The 24,626-nt window shown below is 33.8% G+C and overlaps 3 protein-coding genes across 7 annotated transcripts in view; 2 read left to right on the forward strand and 1 right to left on the reverse strand.

Annotated features, from left to right (window-relative positions):
- LOC100265314 (protein FAR1-RELATED SEQUENCE 5-like) overlaps positions 1–24,215 on the forward strand; it is a 36,671-nt gene extending 12,456 nt beyond the window's left edge. Inside the window, exons 1-3 of one of the 4 annotated variants that reach the window (XM_010647771.3) lie at positions 18,873–19,038; positions 22,389–23,056; positions 23,787–24,215. In XM_010647771.3, the coding sequence (XP_010646073.1) occupies positions 22,499–23,056; positions 23,787–23,987 (759 nt within the window). In that variant the 5' untranslated portion in view covers positions 18,873–19,038; positions 22,389–22,498 and the 3' untranslated portion in view covers positions 23,988–24,215. Of the gene's footprint in view, positions 1–18,872; positions 19,039–19,058; positions 19,226–22,388; positions 23,057–23,786 lie in introns of those variants that run through there. The other 3 variants (XM_010647772.3, XM_019218006.2, XM_059738303.1) reach the window with 3 other exon arrangements.
- Positions 26–8,367, reverse strand: LOC100852511 (protein FAR1-RELATED SEQUENCE 5). Its single transcript, XM_010647769.3, has 3 exons — positions 8,150–8,367; positions 6,362–6,813; positions 26–627 (listed from the first exon to the last, which is right to left on the reverse strand). Coding segments are annotated over exons 1-3 (657 nt in total). The 5' UTR covers positions 8,151–8,367; the 3' UTR covers positions 26–423.
- LOC100248330 (protein FAR1-RELATED SEQUENCE 5) lies at positions 12,931–18,252 on the forward strand. Of its 2 annotated transcripts, XM_019218007.2 has the most exons (4): positions 12,931–13,148; positions 13,329–13,426; positions 14,207–14,631; positions 17,818–18,252. In XM_019218007.2, the coding sequence occupies exons 2-4, from the start codon at positions 13,390–13,392 to the stop codon at positions 18,019–18,021; spliced, it is 666 nt and encodes a 221-aa protein (XP_019073552.2). In that variant the 5' UTR covers positions 12,931–13,148; positions 13,329–13,389; the 3' UTR covers positions 18,022–18,252. The 2 variants fall into 2 exon arrangements, with proteins under 2 accessions (XP_019073552.2, XP_010646072.1); XM_010647770.3 differs by lacking the exon at positions 13,329–13,426 and having other exon boundaries at positions 12,933–13,148.
- Positions 24,216–24,626: the final 411 nt, after the last annotated feature.

Here is a 24,626-nt window from a genome sequence, read left to right on the forward strand (position 1 = left end):
TTGTATTTCATTACAATTCAACAACTACAAACAAATTCAGTTGCATTTTCCTAACAAACTTTTCTGATTTGATATTTTCTCGCTGGGGAAACCGAAAAAACGATCAAAAATATCATCAAACTCAATACAAAGTCTTGTCCCTGAAATCATGGAATGCATAGGGAAAAAAGAAGATTCTCATATTCCTAAACCATCAGTTCTCTTTTTTCCTTCTATACTCTCTTGAGATGATCTGAAAACCATGCCTAAAAGTCTACAACACCTCAATGAAGTCGAACCATCCTTTTCCTTTTTTTTTTTCTTTATACAAAATACAGGGAAATTGAACTCGACTACAAGAAAAATTTACAGTCTGGAGGGAAAACAATGGACACACCAATGCAATTGTACAAAGGGAGAAGAAACTGAACAATCTCATGGGGACTATTTTGACTGTGAATGGACTATCTTCTTTGATTCGATTTCTCTCACACTCTGAACTATGCCGTCGATGTTTCTTGACAAGTGATTGGAGTGCTCCTCCATGTCTCTCAAGACCATGTCAAGCTGTTCTTGAAAAGCTGCACATCGCTTTCTCTCACGCTGTAATTCGGCGGTCAACTCTCGAATCTTTATGTCTTTTTCATCCTGGAAAAGCAACCCCAGAAGGAAGTTTATTAAATATTAGAAAGGTAATGACTGAAGAATGCAAACAAAAATTTTTCAATGCTCTAGGAATAGAGACAGAACCTATTATGAATGATATTAACAATTGAATAAAAGTGATCATTTGTGTCAGCTACTCATCAGTTTCAGATTATCTCCACCTCTTAAAATACTTTTCCTGCCTCAATTTTCATCTCATGATGGACATTAGCAAAGTGGCATCACTAAACCAAAACAGCATGACATTTTTAAAACTACTCATCACCCTTCTTATCTATTGTGGGGATGAGGAAGAGAGAGAGAGAGAGAGAGAGATAATAGTGCCATCTGCATATAGAAAATCAGACACAAACTCTCTTTTCCTATCCCTTCCTCATAGCTGAAAACCTTCTATCATCCCTCCCAATTTGGCCCTGTTAATAAATCTACTAAATCCTCCAAATAAAGATGAACAAATAGGGGCTCCTCCTTAAACCTCACACCCTGTTGAAGTAACCAGTTTCAAGCCAAGATCCAACTCCATTTTTCAACAGAAACTTTTATTCATTAAGAGACAGATAATTGAGCTCCAGCTGACACTATCTTACAGCTTTAAACATCCAGAGTCCCAAGAAGACCAAGAAAATTGCTCCTTCAACCTAGAATCCACATATAGCCTAAGGGGCCACATCTAAATTTGCTGTCCATTCACCAAACCATTTGGGAGCAAGGCGGTCAAGTTCTTAAATCACAACTCCACTACTTGAGGATGAAGCTTACGAAAACTCACCAGGCCACAAATATTCAAGCTCTCTCCATTCTTCTTAAGCAATAGGGTTAAAAAAGGTGGAATTCAAACTTCTCTTTCACTCCCCATCTCATAGACTGCTCTAAACACCATCATCAAATCCTCCCACACCAAACTCTAACAGGTCTTGAAAATAAAAATAAATAAGCTAAGTGAAGGCATCCAGATGCAGCATCTTATAGCATGTCAGAGAAATCACCACCTCCTCTCCAACAAAAATGGCTTCTCCAACTCCTCCTCTCATCCTCCCCAAGCACATCAAAACCCAACCTGTTAAAACCTGGCCTCCATCTCTGCTCCTCAGAAAACCACCTCTCCTAGAACCCCATACTTCCAACCCTAATATCTTCCTTCCTAGATATCAATGTCCCATTAATTATCAACATTCCAATATGATTGAAATGAGGATGATACTTGGAAACCCTCCAAAAAACTTCATGTTCTCATCCCCTTCCTTGAGCCACCCAGCTCATAAGTTTTTTTCTTTAATTGAGTCCTCTCTCATCCTTCAAACCCTTTTGGCTTAAAACCCATAAAGCATCCCAAAGTCAAACTATCCCACTCTCTCCTTCTCATCCAAAGCAGTGATTCCCATTCTCAACTCTCCAGCTCTTCCTTCTCCCACCTCTGTAGCTACCACATGTTTTTTTTTAAAGTAACTTCCACAATTTTTAACAGGAAAAAAAAAAAAAAACCAAAAAGGCTAAGAGAATGCTTCCCACCATCCTTCCACTTGAACGGAGCTATTACAACCAAAGGAATCCTTCCACAACTTTGTCTTGCACAAAGAAAATGGATTGCACTAAAATATCCACCAAAGCACAATAGATGATCCTAATTAACATGGATCCTTGCTAAACTCCCCTTGAAATCCACTGGTAGCACCATTCTCATTCTTCATCCATTCTCTGATTCCACATTCATGGAAAGTCCCCTTTTAATACGCCCTACCCCCATAAAAAGCCTAGTCATGACTCCTCGCTTCCCATAAAGCACTAACAACCTTTTTTTAACTTACATCGTCCACCTCAGTTTCCTAAAGACAAACCACCTCTCATCTCAAGTCCCTTAAAAAATGTTCAACCTCCAAGATCTAAGAGGTTAATTTGATCTCACTTCAGCCTTAAACATAGGACGTATCTTTGAGTAGGAGGCCAACTCCCATGGATGTAACTGGCAACTTGGGTATTTCTAGTGTCTAAAGTGCCTTTAAGCTTTTTGGTTTTATTGCCTTTTTCTGCCTTGTATGGCTTCTCTTAGCACAGTCTGAGTATAGTCCTCCTTATGCATATGGGTTTCACCTGTACTGTCACATTTGATATATTTTTTCTTCATCTAACAAAGAAATAAAAAGAATTGGCCATTTTCCCTACTGGCTTTTGTTGTTCCTAGATAGCTCTTTGAATTTCTTGAGAACTAGAAAGCAAGGCATTGGATTCCATTCAAGAGTTGGACCATAAATTTTACACCAGGAAACATTGCCACCATTGCCGCTAAAATTATTTAGCAACCACTTCATGGAGATAATAGGAATACTGTCTAATCACTGGAATCCAGCACTCAGCAAGCAAGCTAGGCCTACTGACCTTAACAGTTATTTTGTTTGTCATTAGTTTTTTTTTTTCCCCTCAATGATGTGCTCTCATTTCTTTATCTATTTTTCAGTTGAAAAACTAACATTCTACAATCCATCACGATTGACAGGAAACATTACACATGAAAAGCTAGTAAATATACAACCAAATTAATATAAAAATGTGTCAATGCCTTATGCTATCTGAGAATCAATGTATTTATATAGGAGAAAAAAAAATGAAGGCTCCAGAAACATGGTAGACAATCTAACTATAAAAATTAACTCAAACAAATATGTAATGCATAGAATTTAATGAAAAATAATGATATGTACATAAAGGCAGGCACAAATACACAAAATAGAATTATATTGCAATGAGAACAAGATATTTGAAGTCTATCAACTGGTTATCAGATCAATAGATGGATGGGTCTTCCATCCTAAAATCATAATTTTATGCCTCTTACACAGAATTTTGAGAAACCTCGTGTTCTATAGTGATACAATCACAATGCTATTGCAATGAAACCTCAAGGTATAAAGAAAATTTATATGGTTCTGTCTCTAGAACAACTTCTTATGTCATCTCCACAATAATTTCAAATATAAGGAAAGAAAAATTGACCAAGATTTCAAATATAAAGAAACAATATCCATGATATATTCATCATCCAAAAATTGTTTTCATTCTCTAAACACAAAATTCTTATCAATGTTTTATACTATAAAATTTAAAATTCGTTGTACTTGTAAAATATTGTTGCATGTCTCTCAGTGTGTGTCTAGCATGAACAATTCTCATTTTGGTTGATTAGAAAACGATATCTATAGATAAAAGAAGAGAAAGATGGGGCATCCTTTGAGGAAGTAATGCAGGAGAAAGCTGGAAACCTAGAGGGAAGTAAAAGTGCCAAAGGATTAAAAACCCTCCTCCCCCTTCCAACACCCAATAAAAGAAGCCACTTTTGCTCCATCCCCATGTTGTCAAAAATATTGAATATAGAATTCATTTCAAGTCACAATGAGATCCTTTTACAGTCTAAGTTGGTAAGGGAGATTCAGTTGTTGCAGAAGGGTATTCAAGGGTTCAAAATAGCAACAAAATAAAGCTAATCCACGAAGGCTTCAACTTAAGAGCAGGTCACCAAGGAGGTATATGAAAAAAAAAATGTCTCTTTATCAACATAAATCTCTTCCATTCTAAGTAGGACAAACATCATCTTTCTTTTCTTTCACTTGGTCCCGGAATAAATAAAAATTTTAATATGTTTCAGGATCCATGGACTACAATAAGGATTACTGAAAACCAGTTGTATGAGGGTGCTATCAAGGTTAAGTATTAGAACAAGAACCATACAAGACATTGTCAACTAAAGCCAAATACCCCCAAAAAAACAAAGGTTATGTTTGGTTCCTAGAGTACTAAGGAAAAAAAATGTTAAGAAAAATTGTTTTCTCATATTTAGTTGTACTATAAAAAATACAAAAGAAAATAAAAAATAATTAAAATTAGTAAAAAACTTATACATTTTAAAATTATTTAATCTTTATATAGAAGATTTAAAATAAATGAAATAGTTTGAAGTAGCATACAAAAATAATTTATTGATTTTAAATCTTTTTTTTTTTTCTTCAATTTTTCATTCCTTCTACTTTTCCTCTCTATTCTCTTCTCTCACATTTTTCCTCAAATTTTCCGGAAACCAAACATAACCTAAGGGTTTTGCGAACTATAGGAATCATAGTTTCAATGAACTGAGAAGCAAGCACATGTCTGATTCATGTTAGACCAACAAAACTTATCCCTTCTTTTGGCCATTCAGAATATTGGTGGAATGATGGTTGTGGTTAAAATATCAGTTTATGTCCGTCTATGAGATTAGTACCATTTAACTCAATATTGGTGATACAACTCAAGTTTGGGTGAAATGCAAAGAAAAACGCGATTAAGCTATAAAATAAGTAAAAACAAAGCATATGTTACATATTCTGCTTTGTGCTGGCATGCCACGCATGTTCTATATGTGGCACTTATCCATGTGCTGGTTTGTAGATTTTTGCAGGACACACAGCATACAATAAACATAATGTGGCCCAAATAGCTATATAATTGTGTCCTTGTTGTGACCATTTCCTGCTTTGGTGTTGGTATACGTGGCACTTGTCCATGTGCAAGTTTGAAGATTTTCACAAGACACACACACACACAAACATGTCTATACTTGGTTTGCCTCAACCAAAAAAAAAAAAGCAATGACAGGTCAAGTTACCAATTTTCATTTTCTTCAGTTGCTTGAAACAAAAATCATAAGGCATGCTCATCTCATCTGCTTGCTTCATCAAATGAATGCATTGCCATTACCATGGACTCAGAAGAAAAAATAGGGTAAGCTACAGACAAATTAACCAACAGAAAACAGTAATACACAATGCCAATTAAAAGCCACAGGCTTTTACAAGGTTCTCAAGATCTCAACTGGAAGCTATGTAAAAGAAAATGGGTAATCTATCTGGCTTTAAATGGAAAAGAATTGAAAAAAAAAAGTGAGATGTGGATGTAATTCTTAAAGGATTAGCTGCAGCAGAAGACAGGGGCAAGAAGCAAGGGGAAGATGGCCAAAATGCCAGTCCAGTGGAATTTAACTTTATTCCTCACTATGTGAGAAGTGTGCATTGTATAAATTGTATACCAGTGATTAAGAATGTGTGGCTTAGCTTGACTTCATATTCCTCTTACACAAGATAGCTTCAAAACTTTGATTTGCCAACTTTGCAGAGTGATAGTTACCTTCATTTTTTTGCTTTTTCTAGGAAACGAAAACCAGTTCTAGAATGAAGGTAGTGATTTTATTGGAAGTCAAAGCCAGAGAAGTTGCCATAATCCACTCAAGCAGGTTAACCAAATCATCATTGTGAATATTAAGCAAAGAAGGATTTGTTCACATTTGAAATAGCAGAAACATGAATTGACTAGCATGACACCGCAAGAGGAAAAATATAGACCATAGCAGTGACCAATGCCCAATTGGGCCAACAAACAAGAGAGAGTAACACTTCAAAGCATACACAAATGCAGTAACATTGTGCAATAAAGTCAATTACCAACTAATACACATAGCAGCCATTAGGTTGTGGACTTAATGAAGGAAGGCACAATATTTCTGCATAGGCAAAAGTAGGAAAACAAGAGAAAAACATATTACACATCTGAAAGTTAGTAAAAAAGCCAGAAACAGTAGAGATGATAAATCCAAATTAATTATTAAAAAAAAAAAAAAAAGATGTAGAGAACACCAATTCCTTAAGAGGAAGCTAATTATTTTCAAATTTATGTTCAAGTTAAGGGTCCTGACCGGTGTCTGAGATAGAAGCACAGTTCGACGACTGTTGGCAGGTGTGGCTACCAGCTGGTGATTATGCTCCTTCACAAATCTTGTGACAACCCATTTTCCTGTCTTCTCTTTCTTCACCACTATCATTGCTTTACACCCTTCCCTTGTAATTGCTCTGGGCTTCCTATTTTCACTCCTTCTGGGCCTCAACTTCCGGAAACCCTCTTTATTACATACAAGACGACGCCAAACAACCTTCCCATCACGCATTGATCGGCGGAATGCATCCACACGCATGATGAAGCCCAAATGTGTGGCATATGTATCATAGAACACCTTGGCAGCCTCTTCAGATTCAAACTCCATGCCTACATGAGGCTCCATCTCAGAATTTCCTTCATGTGCAACTAACTCTTTTCCATTAGAACTCTCTATCATTTCCCCATCCTCACCATCACTAAGGTGTTCATCCACTGCGATAAAACCATTTCACACCGATTAAAAGAATCCACAACCCAACAAAGTAAAACACCAAATCTCTTCTCACAAAAATCAAGGGCATGTTTGGCAATAACTCCAAAAATAATTCTCAGAAAACAGTTTTTGAAAACAATTCTTAAAAAAAGTTCTCAATTGTTTTCATGAACAGAATTTTGTTTGAAAATTCAAATATAAAAAACAGTTTTCTAGACTTATTCTTCATGAAGAGGTTGCACTTACCTATAATATAGAAGCTGCCAAATCATTTTCCATATTTTCAAATGCTGTTCAAAGCACCATACAAAAAAGAATCCTGAAATTTATTCTGAAAAAGCAACTTGTTTTCAGAAAAAAATCTGAAGAATTCTATCAAAAGTCTGCCAATCGCGTTTTCTATAATAGAAAAAATGTTTTATGTCTTCAATAACAGTTACCAAACAGGCCCAAGTTTCTTTGACTCCAACCCATCACCAAATCAATTTTTCATTCTAAATGCTAGTTTACTTCGACAGAAAATCCTTTCCCACAAAATTCCCCCCAATAAAGAAAAAGGGATCTGTTCTCCTAAAATCTAACCAGACAGTAGAGATAATAATATATTAATATTTTCACATCTACAAACCGAACCCAGAGCTTGTTTGATCGCTAGGAAAGCATAGAACACGCGAAAACTTGGGATTTTAGAGCTTTTTTTTTTTTTTTTTAAACATAATTTGACCCAGTTCTCTGTTTGGGATCCATGAAAGCACAGAACAAGAAATAAAACCTTGGGATCCTAAAAGATGTCAAAATTGAAGCTTCTTTTTCATTTTTATTTCCTCCAGTTTCTCCGCAGCCAAACCTAGCAGAACGCTACCCAATTGCTCGAATCAGTAATATAAATTTGAGTTTTATTTCTTGTAACAAAATGAGAGCGACAAAACGAGTTCTGGAGTTGACCCAGAGCTGTGTTTGGTTGCCGTCAAAGCACAGCAAGAAAAAAAAAACAAACAAACAAACATAACAAAACTTGGGATCTTAAAACATTCAAAAATTGGAGCTTCCTTATTTTCCCACTGTTTCCCGGCGCCCAAACATAACAAAACCCACCCAATTGTCAACATCAGTAGATATAAATTTCTGGGTTTTCTCCCTTGCAGATAAAAATTAATGGGTTTTTCATTTCTCCCCATAAATGAAATTAGAATGACAGTACCAGGGGTTGAAACTTGAAACTCATGATAAAGTTGAAAGATATGAAATAATAATTAATTTCTTTAGCTTAAAGATTGATGAAAAAAAAAATCTTCAAATTGACAGAAGAAAGAATTAAGGAAATGAAAAACTCACTTTGATTCGAGAGATCCAAATCCCAGAACCTAGAAGAATTGAAAGATCCAAATTCCAAAAACTTGAGTAGAGTGGTTGAGCTGCCACTGAGTCAAGAGGGAAGAGAGGTTTTGAGTCCAAAAAGATGAGAGAGGAGGGTGAGAAAACAAAGGCAATGGCTTGTAGAGAGGAGGTGGACACATCTATTGTATGCATTAGATTGAGGGCCACCATTCCGTGGGCCAGTCCACACAGAATGGTAAAGAGAAAAATTAGGAACTTAGGATTGGTTTCCAAAGCCCTTTTCTTTTTTCTTTTTTTTTAAATAGTTCCAAAAAAGTTATTAAAAATGATTTTTGAGTTATTTTCAGAAATAAAATTTCATTTGAGATTCTAACTATAATATAAAAAAATTCTTAATATTTTTAATTATTTTTAAAATTATCCTTAGAATTTTTTTAATTATTTTTTAAAATAATCTTTCAAACATTTAAAGACACATTAAAATTGTTCTAAAAATATATTGTTTTCTTTCAATTATTTTTACTAAAAAAATTATCAAACATTTTTCTAAATTTAAAAAAAATTAAATAATAAAGAATAAAAAATTACTTCTACAATTTTAGAATAAAAAAATAATTTGAAACAAAGTGTTTGGTATATATTCAGTTAGAATTAGAAAAAAATAATAATTAAAATAATAGTTAGAAACAATTATGATCATGTTTGAAACGGTTCTTTAAAATTCTTTTCTAATTTAGAAAAATTAGAAAATAGTTTTTAAATTAGAAAATAGTTTTTAAATTTGAAAAACATATTTGACAAACTTGTAACAAAATATAAGTTTTTTTTAAGAATTTATTCTAAAAATATATTATTTTTTTAGAACAAATTTAAGATGTTTTCAATTTTTTTTATAAAGCACTAAGGAAGAATTGAAAATATAAAAAATACTTTAAAATTTTTCATAATATAGATAATTGTATAATACTTTCATAAAAGGAAAAAAAAAGTATATTTTTACATAATAATCACAAAACAAGAATTCTCTAAAATTATTTCAAGTTTTATGCACTCACCAATCAAAAATAATAAGAGATGATCAAATATAATACTTATATCATTAATTATAAATTTGAATTCCTATTTTGTGATTTTTTTTTTTCGTATAAGTTTATGAAAAGAGAAGTGTGCGTGAAAAAAAAAACATGAATTTTTCCACCTTTTCAAAATCATAGAATTGTATTAAAAACTAGCAAATGTTGCTTTTAATGTTTAAGCCCAAATACTGTTTTGATGAAACTGATAATGTTATTAATTCCCACTTCAAATTTTCATTGGTTTCACCAAAGCCCAAATTTTTAGTTCTTGCATGATTGTTATTTAATACCTCACATTCATTGGTATTTATTCATACATCTGTTTTCTATATGATATTTAATATCCAACATGTTCTATGTTGTATGATGACATACTTCATCAATAAATGAATTAAATTCATCTTAAAAAAATACAAAATTCATTATATTATATGGGGTTTTAATTTTTTTTTTTCTATTTTTTTTAAAATAAAAATTCTTATATAATAGTACTCTTCTACAAATATTTAAAATTTTAGAAAATTTAAAGTTTTATTCCTATGATTTTAAATATTTTTAAAAGTGTTTTAAATTATATAAGGTATGTATCTATTGATTTTAATTCAAAGTTGACATCACTATGTTGTCATGGATATTAAAACAAGAACTTCCAAAAATTTTTGTTTTTTGTTTTTTTGGATCATCATAGAATCTAAAAAGAAACTTGAAGACTCCTTTTCTTTTCTATCACCATAGATGGATATAAAAAAAAATGAAATTTTTACAATAATAAAAATTCCTGTACTTTTATAATGGAGCTTACAACCCATCTATTAAAATGAAAATATTTTTACAATCAAGTAAATATCTTATAATCCTATACCCCTTATGTGTACAACTTAATTTAAAGAATTTTCAATAAACTAATAATCATCAACAAATCCAAACATAATTATAATTATAACCATTATGTGGACATTCATTGATCTTTGGGCCATGGAATGAAAAACATATCCTCCAAAATAGAGTTAATAACCTAAAACATATTTAGCATGTTGGAACCTACCTTAGGGTTCTTATACCAGTTGTTAGGAATCCTAGATTATTCCATTTATGTCTTATATCTCATAGGGTGCATACATCTATTCTTAGGCATCTTTAAATTTACCGTAGTGAAATAAAATGACAATAAAAATTATTATTAACTATAGATTTAAATATATGAACTTCATACTTAGATCTGAATGTTCTCAATTCAATTTCTTACGGTGAAGAACATGTCTGAATAGTTTGGAGGTTTCGTATACTCAGAATCTTCTATCTGATGACTTAAACCACGATCTTGATACTTCAAGGTGTGGACTTTGAAAATGTGGAAACCTTGGTTATCTCTTTTTAAAGGTGGAAGACAACTAACTAAAGTCATTTTTTTTATCAATTTTTTTTTACGGGTACGTGACGCCTAGGCAGGCATGTCCTCAACCTAATGGCTCAAGCACAACTTGCATTCAAAGACTCAATGATTCACGGGATTCTGCAATTCACACTAACTAAAGTCATTAAGAAACCTTAATCCTTTAAGAGGATATGGTTGTTTACTAGGCTTAGGTGACTTGAGTCCATCAAGATTTTGGTCATTTAATTTAGACCAAAACAAGTTTTAATTGATTAATTAACTATATATGGTAATTTAATTAATCAATTAGCCTGATCCAGATACCTTATTCATTATCATATATACAATCTTATATAATTACCAAAATGCCCTTATAAACAATAATGAACCTGTAACAAATTCAACCCTCATAAACTGTACCATCATGATATATAAACTCATAGTGAGGACCACTAAGACTCATAGGAGTACTGGTTCCCTCATAATCTAATTATAAAGTTGATTCAATATTCCACTAAAGATAATTAATTGCATTCCAATACTCTATGTAAATAACAATGAAATAAAGTTCAAGTTCATAACCTACTATCCACTGCATGTTGATTCCTCATAAACTAATGTTTGTAATTTAATCATGGTAGTGTTATTACCTATTAAGATTACCTCTCAAATTCTTAAGTTACAAATCTCACTTATTATGTAAATCATTGACATACTCTAACTTCAATGAGCATTTATCAAATTCTACTAAAGGAATTATTGTGACTATAGATTTCATGATCACATGTTCTTTGAATCACCTAAGGGAACACACTATTTCAATCTCTTAAGATATCATGGTGTCTTCATTGAAAATATTTTGTTGTCACCAACCTCCATCAACAATGATTCAATCCATAGGAATGTATAACTACTTTAGAATCTCACTCATAGGTCAAACTTTCATATTGATTTTGACATAAGTTTAATAATCTCTCAAGGTTGAGAGTTTATATAGTATAGTAACTTAGTGAATTACAATAATTGATAGTATTGTGTCTTGATTCATTGTAAGTCACGTCTTAATTCATTATAGGCAAAGATGAAAATATCGATAATTACAGATATATTAGTATTTTGATTTTACGAATATATCAGATATATCGAAGATATATCGGTGGATATTTTAAAACAAAATATTGGTAAATCTAAAATTGATCAAAACTTATAAAATAAAATAAAATAAAACTCTTAGACATGAAATTAGAAATATAATAGACATTTTAAAGTTATTTTGTTGAATAAATTAATATATATAATATTGTATGTGTCAATAAAAAATATAAATTTGAAAGTTTACATTGATTATTAAATTATATCAAATATTATTTGATGATAGTATTTTAATATTTGATTATAATATGTTTAATTTTAAAATATATTTAATATTAAAATTATGATACATTATAAAATAAATGATGATAAATGTATAATTTTTTAATATTTAATTAATATATTAATAATATTAAAAACACTATGAAGAAAATTATGATATATTTTTACTAATCAATTAAATGAAAATTTTTAATTTAATTATAAAATAGTTATATTAATTTGTTCTTTAAAGTGTTTTTTAAAATATTTTGTTTATATCCTAAATTTTGATATATATTTGTTTGATACACATTATATAACAAAGTGTGAGCTTGCCCCAATGGCACCTGTGGTGCGTGTTGAAAGCTCAATTTTGAGCTTTGACCCAATATATCCATGGGATATATCGTTTCGAGATTTACCGACACATAATATTTTAATCATTGATTATAAGTTATATCTCGTGTGCATCATATACACATATTGCACTCACCATGGAAACTCATCTCATTATACACTAATAATGTGCATCGACAATTAAGATAAGTCATCATTCCCATTAAAAGATGTTACACTTATCTTTTACAATATAAAAAACAGAGGTTAAGTGCTCAAATCAATATCAATACACCAGAAGTATAACAAATGTATAGTTAAGTTTAACTTTATTAGATCATATTTTTAGAGTCTCAATTTCAACAATATCAATATCCAAACTAGTAGTATATTATGTAATAATATTATCAGAAATTAAACCACGAAACATCTCAATGGTAGATAGATATGGAGTCGCCCAACCCTTGGGACAATGACATCGACTCCTAACCCGTACTCATAATAGGTGGCATTGGGACTTCAAATTGCATGTCATTGTAACACAAATTTTATTAGGAGGGTGAATGCAAAAAGAGTTTATGGGGATAAACCAATGTCGTTTTAAAGGCGATGCGTAAACGGGAGCCATTGGCTATATGAATTCTCAAAAACAAAGAAAAGACGATTTTGCCGCTGCTGTGAAGGTGGGTTCCCCTATAATCACCTGAGGGTGATGAAAGACATGCCTTTCGCTTCCAACTCCTAAACCCCACCACCAAGCTCCGGTTGAAACTACGTTTGAAAGCCCTCTGAAACCCATCAACAGCATCCAATAGATACTACAAGATCTGCTTCTCTCCATCTTCATACCAATACAGTAAGTGCCTTCTTTTTTTCTGTTTGTTTCCTGTGAAAATTCTTGTTATGAAAAAAATTAATTCACTTAAAAAAAAAAAAAAAGCTCTTAAATTTCCCTAATTTTAATGCGTGAACGTGCCAAAGGATACCCAGTTCGGAACTGTGTTCAAGTTCCATTTTGACTTTTGTTTTATGGCAGTGGGATTGCCCCAAACCTTTCTGCCTCGGAAGAGTCAGAACACTGTCGTTTTGATGAACAAATGATGAAATGTTACTCCATTCTGAGATTAGTACCAGGTGAATTTGTGATTGCTTGATGCTTCTAGCTAGTTTTTGAAAAGAAAAGATGATAACATCTGTAGCTGGGATGTGGGTTTGATAGTTGAGTCGAGTTTAGGTCTTGAAATTTGCAAGAAAAAAACATTGGTTGGATAGCATTTTGGAAATAATTTTTTTTTTTTTTTTGGTGCTTTTCGAAGCAAAAATTTGGTTGATTATTGTTAAAGTTTGTAAAAGCTGTTTTAAATTGCTAACAAATAGTACCCAATTATTTAGTTGGCGAAGAATGTCGCCTTTTCTATGCATTGATGAAAAACTGTAGATAAGTTAGGGAGGGATTGTCACTTCCAACTGAAAGGGTTTATGGGTTTGACAGTACAATAGGTTTCCTTTGAGATTAATGGAAGTTTCAAACTGTTTTTGAAAGGAAATAAACACAAAATTTGTAGTAGGGATATGGTTTGATGGTTGAATCTAGTTGGAGTATTGAAATGAGAAACACTAAGCATTGTTTTATTACCCTTTTAGAAGTACTTTTCTTTCTTTTGAAATCAGCATCATCTTGATTTTATCAGTTAAAATTAGGAGAAACAGTTCCAAAATGCTAAACAAATACAAACCAATTATTGGTTTCATGAAACATGATTTTTTTATATGCATTAATAGTAAAATCATTGACAAGTTAGGAAGGATTCTCATATATAATGGAAAGTGTTTGATTGGATCTGTTTGTGAGTTACAAAAGAGAAAGAAATTTCTTTTATGAGTTTGAAGATATGACTTGGTATTGCATGACAGTGGATTCAGACATGGGGGCTGGGAATGTGGAAGCTTCTGCTGAAACGGGGTCAGTTGCATTTGAAGAAGATTCTGTGGTAGAACCATGTGTCGGTATGGAGTTTGATTCTGAAGATGCTGCTAAAGAATTCTATGATGAATATGCAAGACGTGTAGGATTTATAATGCGCATTGATCAGTGCCGTCGTTCAGAGGTTGACAAGAGAATTCTTTCTCGTAGACTTTCATGTAATAAGCAGGGGTTTTATGTTAAAATTAGAGACCAGTATGGCCCAGTTAGAAAACCACGACCCAGCACACGTCAAGGGTGCAAAGCAATGATGCTGGTAAAGCTAAATAAGTCTGGGAAATGGGTTGTAACAAGATTTGTAAAGGACCATACCCATCCACTCGTTGTTTCTAGCCGTCCTTCTCGTAGTTCTATGGTGAGTTTTCATCCTTTTATAAAATTTTAGCATCTGTTATCTCTTCTTATTTTATGTCATTTTATTTCAATTCTGTGAAAACATGAAACCTCTTCATGCTTGTGGTTTTCTACTAGCATTGACATAGATTTTAAGTATCCGGACAGTTAGATGACTTTGACATGTTCCTCCTTTGTTTTAGGGAAATTTGGTCCACATTTTTTCTTTTTTATAAAATGCAAACATTTTATGGATATTCCCAAAATATGATTGGATATCTTTATAATGAATCAATGATCCAAGTTCCAAGAAACATTATTGTTGTTTTCCCCCAATTCAAATTAGTTTCAGTAAGAAATGGGTGGGTTGATTTAAGATGTGTGTTTTGATGGCTTATGCTTGTTAATGGGTTCCCAATTGGTGTCTTTGACAGTTTGGAGGATTGTGGCCTACTTTCTCCATTCCTTTTTATCATTATGATGTAGGCATTTAGTAGATTTAGTCCAGGTTGTTGTTTGAAGGAATTTCTCTGGAACTTTGGGAATGGGAATGAAAACTCCTCTCATATTTGTTTTTTTTTTTTTTTTTTTTTTTAAGGTGATACTATTGCCTTTTACAAGGTTCATGGGATCAGTTGTAATATCTTAGATTTATTTTATTATGTATGAGCTAGTCTCATGACTGGAGCTCAATCTTGAGAAGGATGAACTCATCCCAGTGGGACAGTGGAGGTGTGTGTGGTACTGTGGTTAGGTAATAGTGCAGGGTTGTGAGGTAGCATTGCAGTCTACTTATTTGGGGCTTCCTTTATAGGCCTCCTAACAAGCCTAAAATAGTTGGATTCAGTGAGAGAAAGGTTGAGAGAAGATTGGCTAGCCAAAAGAAACATTACTACCAATGGAGATCTAATCAAGAACATTTTATTGAGCTTCCCTGTGGATTGCATGTCTACCTTAATTGGAAAAACTGCAGATAGATTCTTTGTGGGGAGGGATTGAAAAGTAGAAAAAAAATCATTGTTTTGCCTACCCCTTAGGAATGGAGGTCTTTCATGGAGTGCCTTGGAGAAGAATGGTGGTGGATAAATTTAGAGTAGGGGGTGATGTTGGCTCTTGAGGGAAGATAGAGGCCCATCATGGAAGGAGTTATAGGATATCTTTAGGAGGGGATGGATAGATTTTAGGAATTATATCTGCTTTGCTGATGCTTAAAGATGCATTGTTGACATGATATATGGTGTGGCAATCTCTATTGAAGGTTATATTTTTATATCTTTTCAGGATTGCAGTCATTATAGATAAACTATTGATCAGAAGCTGGGGGATTTTGAAACCACTGTTTATCAGGGAGCTGCATTATTGAGGGGTAGGGACAATTGATTCCATGAAGGAAATGATATTTAGGGTGGAGATTGGGGAGACATGTTTAATTTTTCTCCCTCAGCCAGATCTTTCATCAAGGCTTTATTCTTGAGGGGAAGAAGTTTGATTTCTAGCTAGTTTAATTTGGGGCACCTTGTCCCTTTCTGAAGTGGATTTGTTCTCTTTTTTTTTTTCATGAGCGGCCACCTTGGGAAGAAGATTAACCATTGATTAAACAATGAAGAGAGGGAGGATCATGGTGAATTTATGATGCTTGTCCAAGAGAGATAAGAAAATAGTTCTTTATATTCTGGTCCATTGTTCCATTGCCCATAATCTGTGGTGTGTGATGTTGGATTTTTTCTTAGTTGTCTGGGCTACTAAGGAGGTTTTTCAGAGCTGGTTGTGTGGTGTACATGGAAGGAATAGATCTATGGGATCTTTGACGGGAGCTGAATTGACAGAGTCAAAGTTGAAAGAACTTCCTCTTTGACGTTTGTTCTCCTGTACTGTGGATTTTGCAGTCAAAAGTAGGATTTCATTCCTAGATTTCACTAACATCATGGAAGGACCCATGAGACACAGATCAGTATCTAGTTTGTCATTTTCCTTTCAATCTCATCTGGCTGTGCTTTGTATACATCCTGTGTACTAGAATTGTATACCCTCTTTTTGGGCCTTCTAGATAAACTTCTAGTTTAGAAGAAGGAGAAGGAACACCTCTGGGCCTCATAAGGACTTTCAAGTGCCTCACTTGGAAGACTAAACAAAGAATGCCAACCCTGTGGAGCATTCTTAGATTCATCTTGGCTACACTAGGACCTACTACTGTCAACCAAGGGATCGCTTGCCTTCTGTGTCAAATGTATTTGGTGCTACATTGTTTCATGCTGTAGCTGGTTAATGCAGAATTACCCTAGGGGTGCAAAATAAATGCCCAATGTAATAGAGGCAGCATAGCAAATTCTAGGTGCAAAATGCAGATCACAGTGTTATTTACAGTATTTCTGCCCAGGTGATTATATGAGATGATGATGGTTGGTTTCGATGGTATTGTAACTTTCTTCGGTGAAGAGCAGGAAAAAGAGTGACAGCTTAGAGTTCCCTCCCACCAAGTGTTCCTTTATATTTTAACTAGCTTTCTTATATACTATATAACTAATGAGCACAATAGTACTAAAAACTGCCCCATTGATGAAAGATTGCAATTGTATCCTTTGAATCGACACTCGTCTTCAAGCTGGAGCATATTTGCAGTCTGGCCTAGCATGCCTAATGCACTTTGGAAAACATTACTCTACACTCCCTTAGCAAGCATATCTGCTAATTGACCTTCACAAATGATCAGTTGGATTCCATGCTCTCTGTCCTTCATGTTGCATCGGAGCAGCAATATTGCAATTCCAGCTTTGTTGTCACAATTAAATTTGCTCTAGTTTCTCATCATCAAACGCTACCACTTCATTGTGAGATTGTGCAAGAATTTATTGAGTGATTCTCTTCTCTTTATCCCTTATCTGTTGGATGTTGCATTTGAAAACTGCTTTTAAGAACTGTTCTGTTTTTGAAAACGTTGCCAAAGAGGCATAATTTTCCTTATCTTCACCTTCCATATCTTCAAATGTTGTGATTATGAACCCTAAAAAAATTGAGAAACATTTACATGAAGATCTACGTATGCAACTTTTTGCATTTGATATGTGCATCATACATGAATTATTCTTATATTTTGATGTTGTTCAATCCTCGTCCGCTTAGATTTTTCACAATGTATCCATCCCTTGTAAACCTCTACAATTTCCTGAAAGTTTTGAAGACTAATCTGTTTGTGAATTTACCTTTATAGGATAGCAAAGACCGGAGGATTCAAGAACTGACCATGGAGGTGGAGCATCAGGACCAACTATGTGAACTGTATCGAGGGCAGCTAATAACGTTTCTGAAAAACGTCGAGGAGCAAACTGAGGTGCTCTCGACCAAAATTGAAGTTGCGGTAAACAGCGTGAGAAAAGTTGAGAGCGAAGGTCAGAAGCATTCTCGTCATCGATAGCGCCAGTAGTCAAGAGTCAGAACTGATGTACAATATTGTGACAATTTGTATGTAGAAACCGATCATTTTGGATTTTGTTATACTCCTAGTTATGCCAACGGATATGTATTTGGAGGACTTCTCCGATTGTAGAAAGATTATCCCGTGCCATGACTCATGATGTTAGAACTGTGTTCATGGTAGATGTGTTTTCCAGAATTTGGATTTATAGGCATTTAAATTGGTGACAAACTGATGGGTTGTAATCTGATATGGGTGTGTCACCAGACTGCTCGGTTGAGCTGATCAGACCGTCTCGACTTTTACCCGGTTTAGTTTACATTTTAAACTGCTTCGATCAAATTTTTATACTAAGAGTTTATTTACGAGTGATTTTAAATAACGTTTTTAGTCTTTCTAGCATTTAAAAATAACTCTTCTATGAAAATTTAAATTACTTTGTCAACATTTTCTTCATTTCTAGTTTTCATGTTGGGTTTATACAAAAATCCGAAAAATTAAACTTTGTTCAGTTTTTGTTTAGATTTTCTTATCTTCTAATCAAATTTTGTTACTTTGAAAATTTCATTTCTTGTGATTTATAATTGTTTAATATTTACTAGGTTTTTTTATATATTTATTATTATTTCAAGTAATTCATTATAATTAAATTATGATTAAATTAATTTTTAAATAAAGTGGCTATATTTTGGGTTAAAATTTTTAATGTGAACTTAAATCCATATTGATTTTAATTATTTTTAAAAATAAATTAGATTTAATAGGCAAAAAATCTGCATATATGATATATTCATCTCATCATTTAAATCGGTTTGGCTTGGTTTTTATTATTATAAAAATTAATTCAATTTTTTACATCGTCATTCCCAATTTTCTTCTATTCGTTCACTTTTCCCAGTTATTCCTTGATTCCAAACATGGCCAAACAATACTGACACCCACAAGGTACGGAAGCAAAATCTTGGAAGACCGTCCGTGGACTCTACTCGTGTGCAATGCCCGCTAGGGTTTCTATTGGTATGTTTTCCCTTTTTCATTTCCTTTTTTTGGCCTCTGTTTGGTTGCTTAGTTAAAACTTCAATTTTTCTTTTCCCCGCATCTTCTCAGCAAACAATAACTGGAAATATGAATTGCAGCAAATTTACTGATTTAGGCGCTTTAATTCTCGTCTGGGGTTGACTTGAATTTTACAAAAACCTATTAGGTGGTGGGATTAAGTGGTGGTTTGAGTGTTGTTCATTAGTTGATTTTGATTTTTCATTCCTCTATTTTTCAGTTTCCTCGGTTGAGTTTGCAGTAATGCTGAATTGTAATTGTTAGCTCTGATGAAGTAATTTTAAGTGTGAGAATAAGTTTATAATCTGTAACACTCAGTGCTTGGATTCAAATCTGTGTTCTGAAAGTGGATTTGGCTCACTGGAATTCATACCACATGGGATTAATCTTCCAACGGCAGTGAACAGCAGAAAGTGCTCTGACAGACAATTCATGGCCCAAAGTTGAACAATTTCTATGTTGGAATCTCATCTGTGAGGGCAGAAGTTTGAGATTTTTTGGAATGGATTAGGGGTTAGGGTTTTCTAGATTTAGAGCATTGAATCACTTACTCATCCTTGGCTCTACTCTTCCCCTTTTGCTCTTCCCCCTTTGATCCATTTCTCCCCTCATTGAGCATCTCTATGAGGACATTGATGCTGATAGACTTGATTGAGTACATGTAGAAAAATATTATTGTCCTTTTAGTATTTCTTATTTTGACCATAGTATTCAATACTTTCAACTAGAATCTATAATCCCAGATATTCAATTGATTATCTTTAAATATTGGACTCCTCCTCTAGTGGGTGTTGTTAAACTGAATTTTCATGGGTGTTCTCTGGGTAATCTGGGACAACTAGGAATCAGAGGAAGGCCCACAAATCATCTTGGAACTTTGTATAAGCATTCTTGAAACATGCTGGAGAGGAGCTAGCCATTGAAGAAAATACTCTAGCAATGTTGGGAGGCTTGAAGCTAGCCAAGGCGGAAGGTCTTACCAATCTTTTAGTAGGGGGAGATTCAACATTAGTCATATATTGGGTGAATAAGAAATAAAGAGGTTCCTGGAAGTTATATGGTTGCCTTTTCAAATCTTTGATATTGCTTCAAAGTTGGAGTGCTCCTTTTATTGGATTCCCTGTTTAACTAATCAAGTGACAGATTCATTAGCAAAGAGGGGACCAAAACATTTGATCTTCTTTGTGAGGGATTTTCTACTTTATTTGGAATTGATTTGATAATTATAGCATTTTTCTTGCTTTTGGTCAAAGCATTGTAACGTCCTATGAGAGAAGTATTTCTCATCGAACCTTTGCACTTAATTATTTGTTCACAATGAAATGTTTGTTTTTGATTAAAAAAAGAAAAAAAAAATGATTATCTTTAAATATGTCATGCTTTTGTTTATGCATCCATAAGAACTCTTGTGTGCATGTTACAACATATGCATTTCAAGTATAAAAACACAATCTCAAAAGCTCTAGATGTGCTCATGCTTCAAGAAAACTTTAGATTATGCTACACTTGTTCTTAGATCTTGCTATGTGCCTTACTTTGGCTTTGTGCTTTGACAATAGTGTTCTGCTATTGTTTTTTTTTGATAGGTAAAGAGAAATATATTAAATAGAAAGAGGAAACACCAAACTAGTGCCCTCTAGGTATACAGGGAGTATACAAAAGCAGCCCATAGACTCGAAACCAAGGAAGGGAAAAGAAACAACAACCCCTACCCTTACTTAGAGCCTAGCCACTCAAAAAAGCTAACAAGAGAACAAGGGCTCAAAACTATAAACACCCTAACCCAAGACCAAAGATTACATACAAAAGAATGTTTCAGCCTTTGGAGTGAAAGCACCCCATTCCCAAAAGCCAACAAATTTCTTTCCTTCCATATTGACCAAAATATACATAAGGGGGTCATTTGCCACTCCTATTTACGGGTTTTCCCCACAAACGCTCCATGCCATCCAAGGAGAGTTTCGTTAACTGAACCAGATAGAACCCAAGTCACGCCAAAGAGGGAAAAAAGAAGATTCCACAATGCCCGCGTCTTAACACAATGAAGTAAAAGGTGATCCACTGTTTCTGCTTCAAAAAGGCAAAGAAAACACCTATTTGTCAAAGAGTACCCCCTCCTCTGGAATTACTCCAAAGTTAAGATTTTGCCCTAGGAAGCTTCCCAAGCGAAGAAAGCTACCTTAGGAGGCACATACGCTCTCCAAATACTATCATAAGGGAACAAAGCAGAACCTCCGGGCTCCAGAATAGAATTGAGCGACTTGACTGCTATTGTAGAAAGAAACAACTCTCCTATTCTATTTATCACACTAATTTGTTACTCCTTTTCCCCCTAAGTATGCCTACTTAAAGGATAATTATGTAAAGATGTTTTACTAATTAGTATTTAGTAGAATTCAATTCATGGTCTTGAATTATTGTAGAAACTTATTAAAAAAAAAGGAGAAAAGAAAAAAGAAATGCTCTTAGTAGCTTACCAATTTACTTCATGTCCCCTTTTTTTATTTCTAAGTGGGTGGCATTGAGGCTAGGGGAGGAGGGGCTTTTGAGAAGAGACGTCATCTTGTGCATTGGTTGTTGATCTACAAAGATAAAAAGATGGGGAGGTCTAGGTATCAAGGAGCTTCACATTCTCAATAAAGCCTTGCTTGGGAAATGATATTGGTGATTTGTTTTGGAGAAGGATATCCTTTAGAGAAAGATCATAGTGGGTAAATTCATGGAAGAGCCAAGAGGACGGTGCTCTCGGGTTGGGAGGGAAGGATATGGTTTGGCTTGTGCAAAATGATAAGAAAAGGATGGAGAGTTTTTAATATATTCTTAGTTTCCAATAAAAATAATAATTATTACATTTGAGAAAAGATGGTATTAGATTTTCTTTTGGGATGCTACATGATACACTGTACTGCATTTGGGAAAAAAATGAAGGAAAAAAAAAAAGAAGCAAACTTTTAAGTCTGACTTATGCTTGGTGTGCAAGGTAGGTAAAGTATGCATGTGTTGTCATGTTAAAACAACGCTAACTATGAACTTAGAATCATTACCCATTTAATTGTCTTATAAGCAGTTTGCCGACAATATCCCAAGCAAATTTATTTTTTAATTCCAAGCATTTAGCAACTTCGTAGAAATATAATTCTACATTGTTTGTATGTCTATAAAGAGTTTGGAAAGGCAAGAGATGAGGTTCATGATTCTTGCTTTCAATTTTTCTTTTTTCTCTTTCACATTTTTTCACTTTTTTCCTTATATATATATATAAAGCATGATCTGACTTTTTATTTTTGCCCTTCATTGTTTTGATTGTTCAGGGAACAAATAATGGAATGGAATAAAAAAGAATGTGGAGTTTTAACTTTGCTTCCCTGCTTGCAGCATCAAGATGATGGATGAATGGCTTGTCTAGATATTCTTTTGGAGCATGATGGAGAGCACATCTAGTCAAGCAATTGATTCAGATGAAGGTGATAGGTGCTTGCAAGTTGAAAGCTACAATGAGCATGAACTTGCTGATGATGAACCATCAACAAATGGAAATTTACATATAGGTGGAGAGGACAAAACATTAGCACAATCAGTTGCAAGCCCACATTCAATTGGTAATAATGTAGAGCCATATGTTGGCATGGAGTTCAAATCAAGAGAAGATGCTCGAGAATTTTATATTGCTTATGGCAGGCATACAGGTTTTACTGTGCGCATTCATCATAACCGCCGATCACGAATAAATAACAATGTTATTGGTCAAGATTTTGTTTGTTCAAGAGAAGGATTTCGTGAAAAGAAATATATATACAGAAAAGATAGGATTCTTCCACCGCCGCCTGTCACCCGAGAAGGTTGTCCTGCAATGTTGAGGGTAGCAATCAGGGATGGACCTAAGTGGGTTATTACCAAATTTGTTAAAGAGCACAACCACAAGTTAATGTCTCCCAGTAAAGTTCCATGGCGAGGATCAGGAAAGAATTTTGTCAGTGAGGTATGACATTTGTCTTTTTTTTTTCTTTTTTTTTTTCATTTTGGAGATTTTATTAAGTTTTTATGATTGGATATTGATAAATTTATGGTCTTGCTTATTGATCAAAATAAATAAATAAATAAATTTATGGTCTTGCCACCTACATAAGATGGTCAAAACTGTTAAAAACCAAATTGTTACTTGTATTTGGGTTTAAATTGCTGAGTCTAGCTCTTTACTGCCATCATTGGCACTAATGACTAATGAGTCAGGCCAAACTGGCTTTAGTTTGTCAGGAGGGACCACAAACTCAGTGCCAGTTGCCAGGACATCGTTCAGGCTAATAATCTTCTGAAACCAAAGCCTAAGCTAGGTCCATCCGTTAAAGAGTCCTTTAAGTTGGCCTATTGAGGCCTAAGCTTTCTCAAGTTTGTCTCAAGCTGGCTTGAGTTTATGTGTGAAAAATGTTGCAGGACATAAGTCAGTTAAATAAAAGAAGTTTCCTGGTTATTAAACCCAAGCCTTCCTCTATAGGGAGAGCATTACAAACTGTCATAGAGATGAGTGCAAAGCTTACACCAACATGGAAATATGAATTCTAACATTCTCTTGCAATGGCGAGATTTTGAGTCAATCCAAGTTTTATCCCATATGTTTATTTTCTAGTACTCATTCACCTGATAGATTTACAGCAGTGAGCTCTCTTCATGATATTTCCCCTTGTAATGCCCCTGTTACATACCTCTTGCAGGATGAGAAGGATCAGAGAATTCAAGAACTCACCCTTGAGCTTTATAATGAGAGACAAAAATGCAAACGTCTGTGTGCAGCTTATCAGGAACAATTACGCCTGGTGTTGAAAGATATTGAGGAACACACAGATCACTTATCAAGAGGAGTTGAAGATGCAGTTCAAAAGGTAAGAGATCTTGAAAATGAGCATCCGCATTAGTGATGTTTGTACATTTTTCTTTTTTCTTTTGGGCTTATCTGATGCTAACTTAACTTATTTTAGTGGCAATTAGTTCTTATTACTCGGTGTACATTTTTGTGAAAAATTTGTGAAAAGGCCTGTAAAGTCAATTTGTTGCATAGGTATATTGCCAATAGTTGTGAATAACACTACATGCGAAGAAGAAATAAAAATGTCATATAAATAAGGGTATTCTGGTTATTTTAATCATTTTCCATGGGGAGGTATTTGTGTCTTGGTTGCAATTTTTGTTTAGTTTGAGTCAAAGAGAAATGCCTCTATTGGATCAGTCTTGTGCTTCACGTACTCAAGGTGTGTTGAGTAACTAATTTTCCTAAAAATTCAAGTTGTCATGATTTGAACCCATAATATATATCATGTTCTTAGACGACTCCTATGGAAGGCACATATACCTTGAGTTAAGTGATACGATGCTGAGTGATCAATTTTCTTAAATGCTTAAGTTGTTAGAATCTTGGTATACAATATATATCACGATCTAAAGAGGACTTGCCTACAACGTCAAAGCAAAAAAGAGATTAGTTCATCTTATTTGTCAAATATATACCTTGAGCAACATTCATTATCATATGAAACAAATCCTCATGGAAGTTGGTC

Source organism: Vitis vinifera, chromosome 7 (genome assembly GCF_030704535.1).
Source record: "Vitis vinifera cultivar Pinot Noir 40024 chromosome 7, ASM3070453v1".
In the NCBI taxonomy this organism is placed as follows: domain Eukaryota; kingdom Viridiplantae; phylum Streptophyta; class Magnoliopsida; order Vitales; family Vitaceae; genus Vitis; species Vitis vinifera.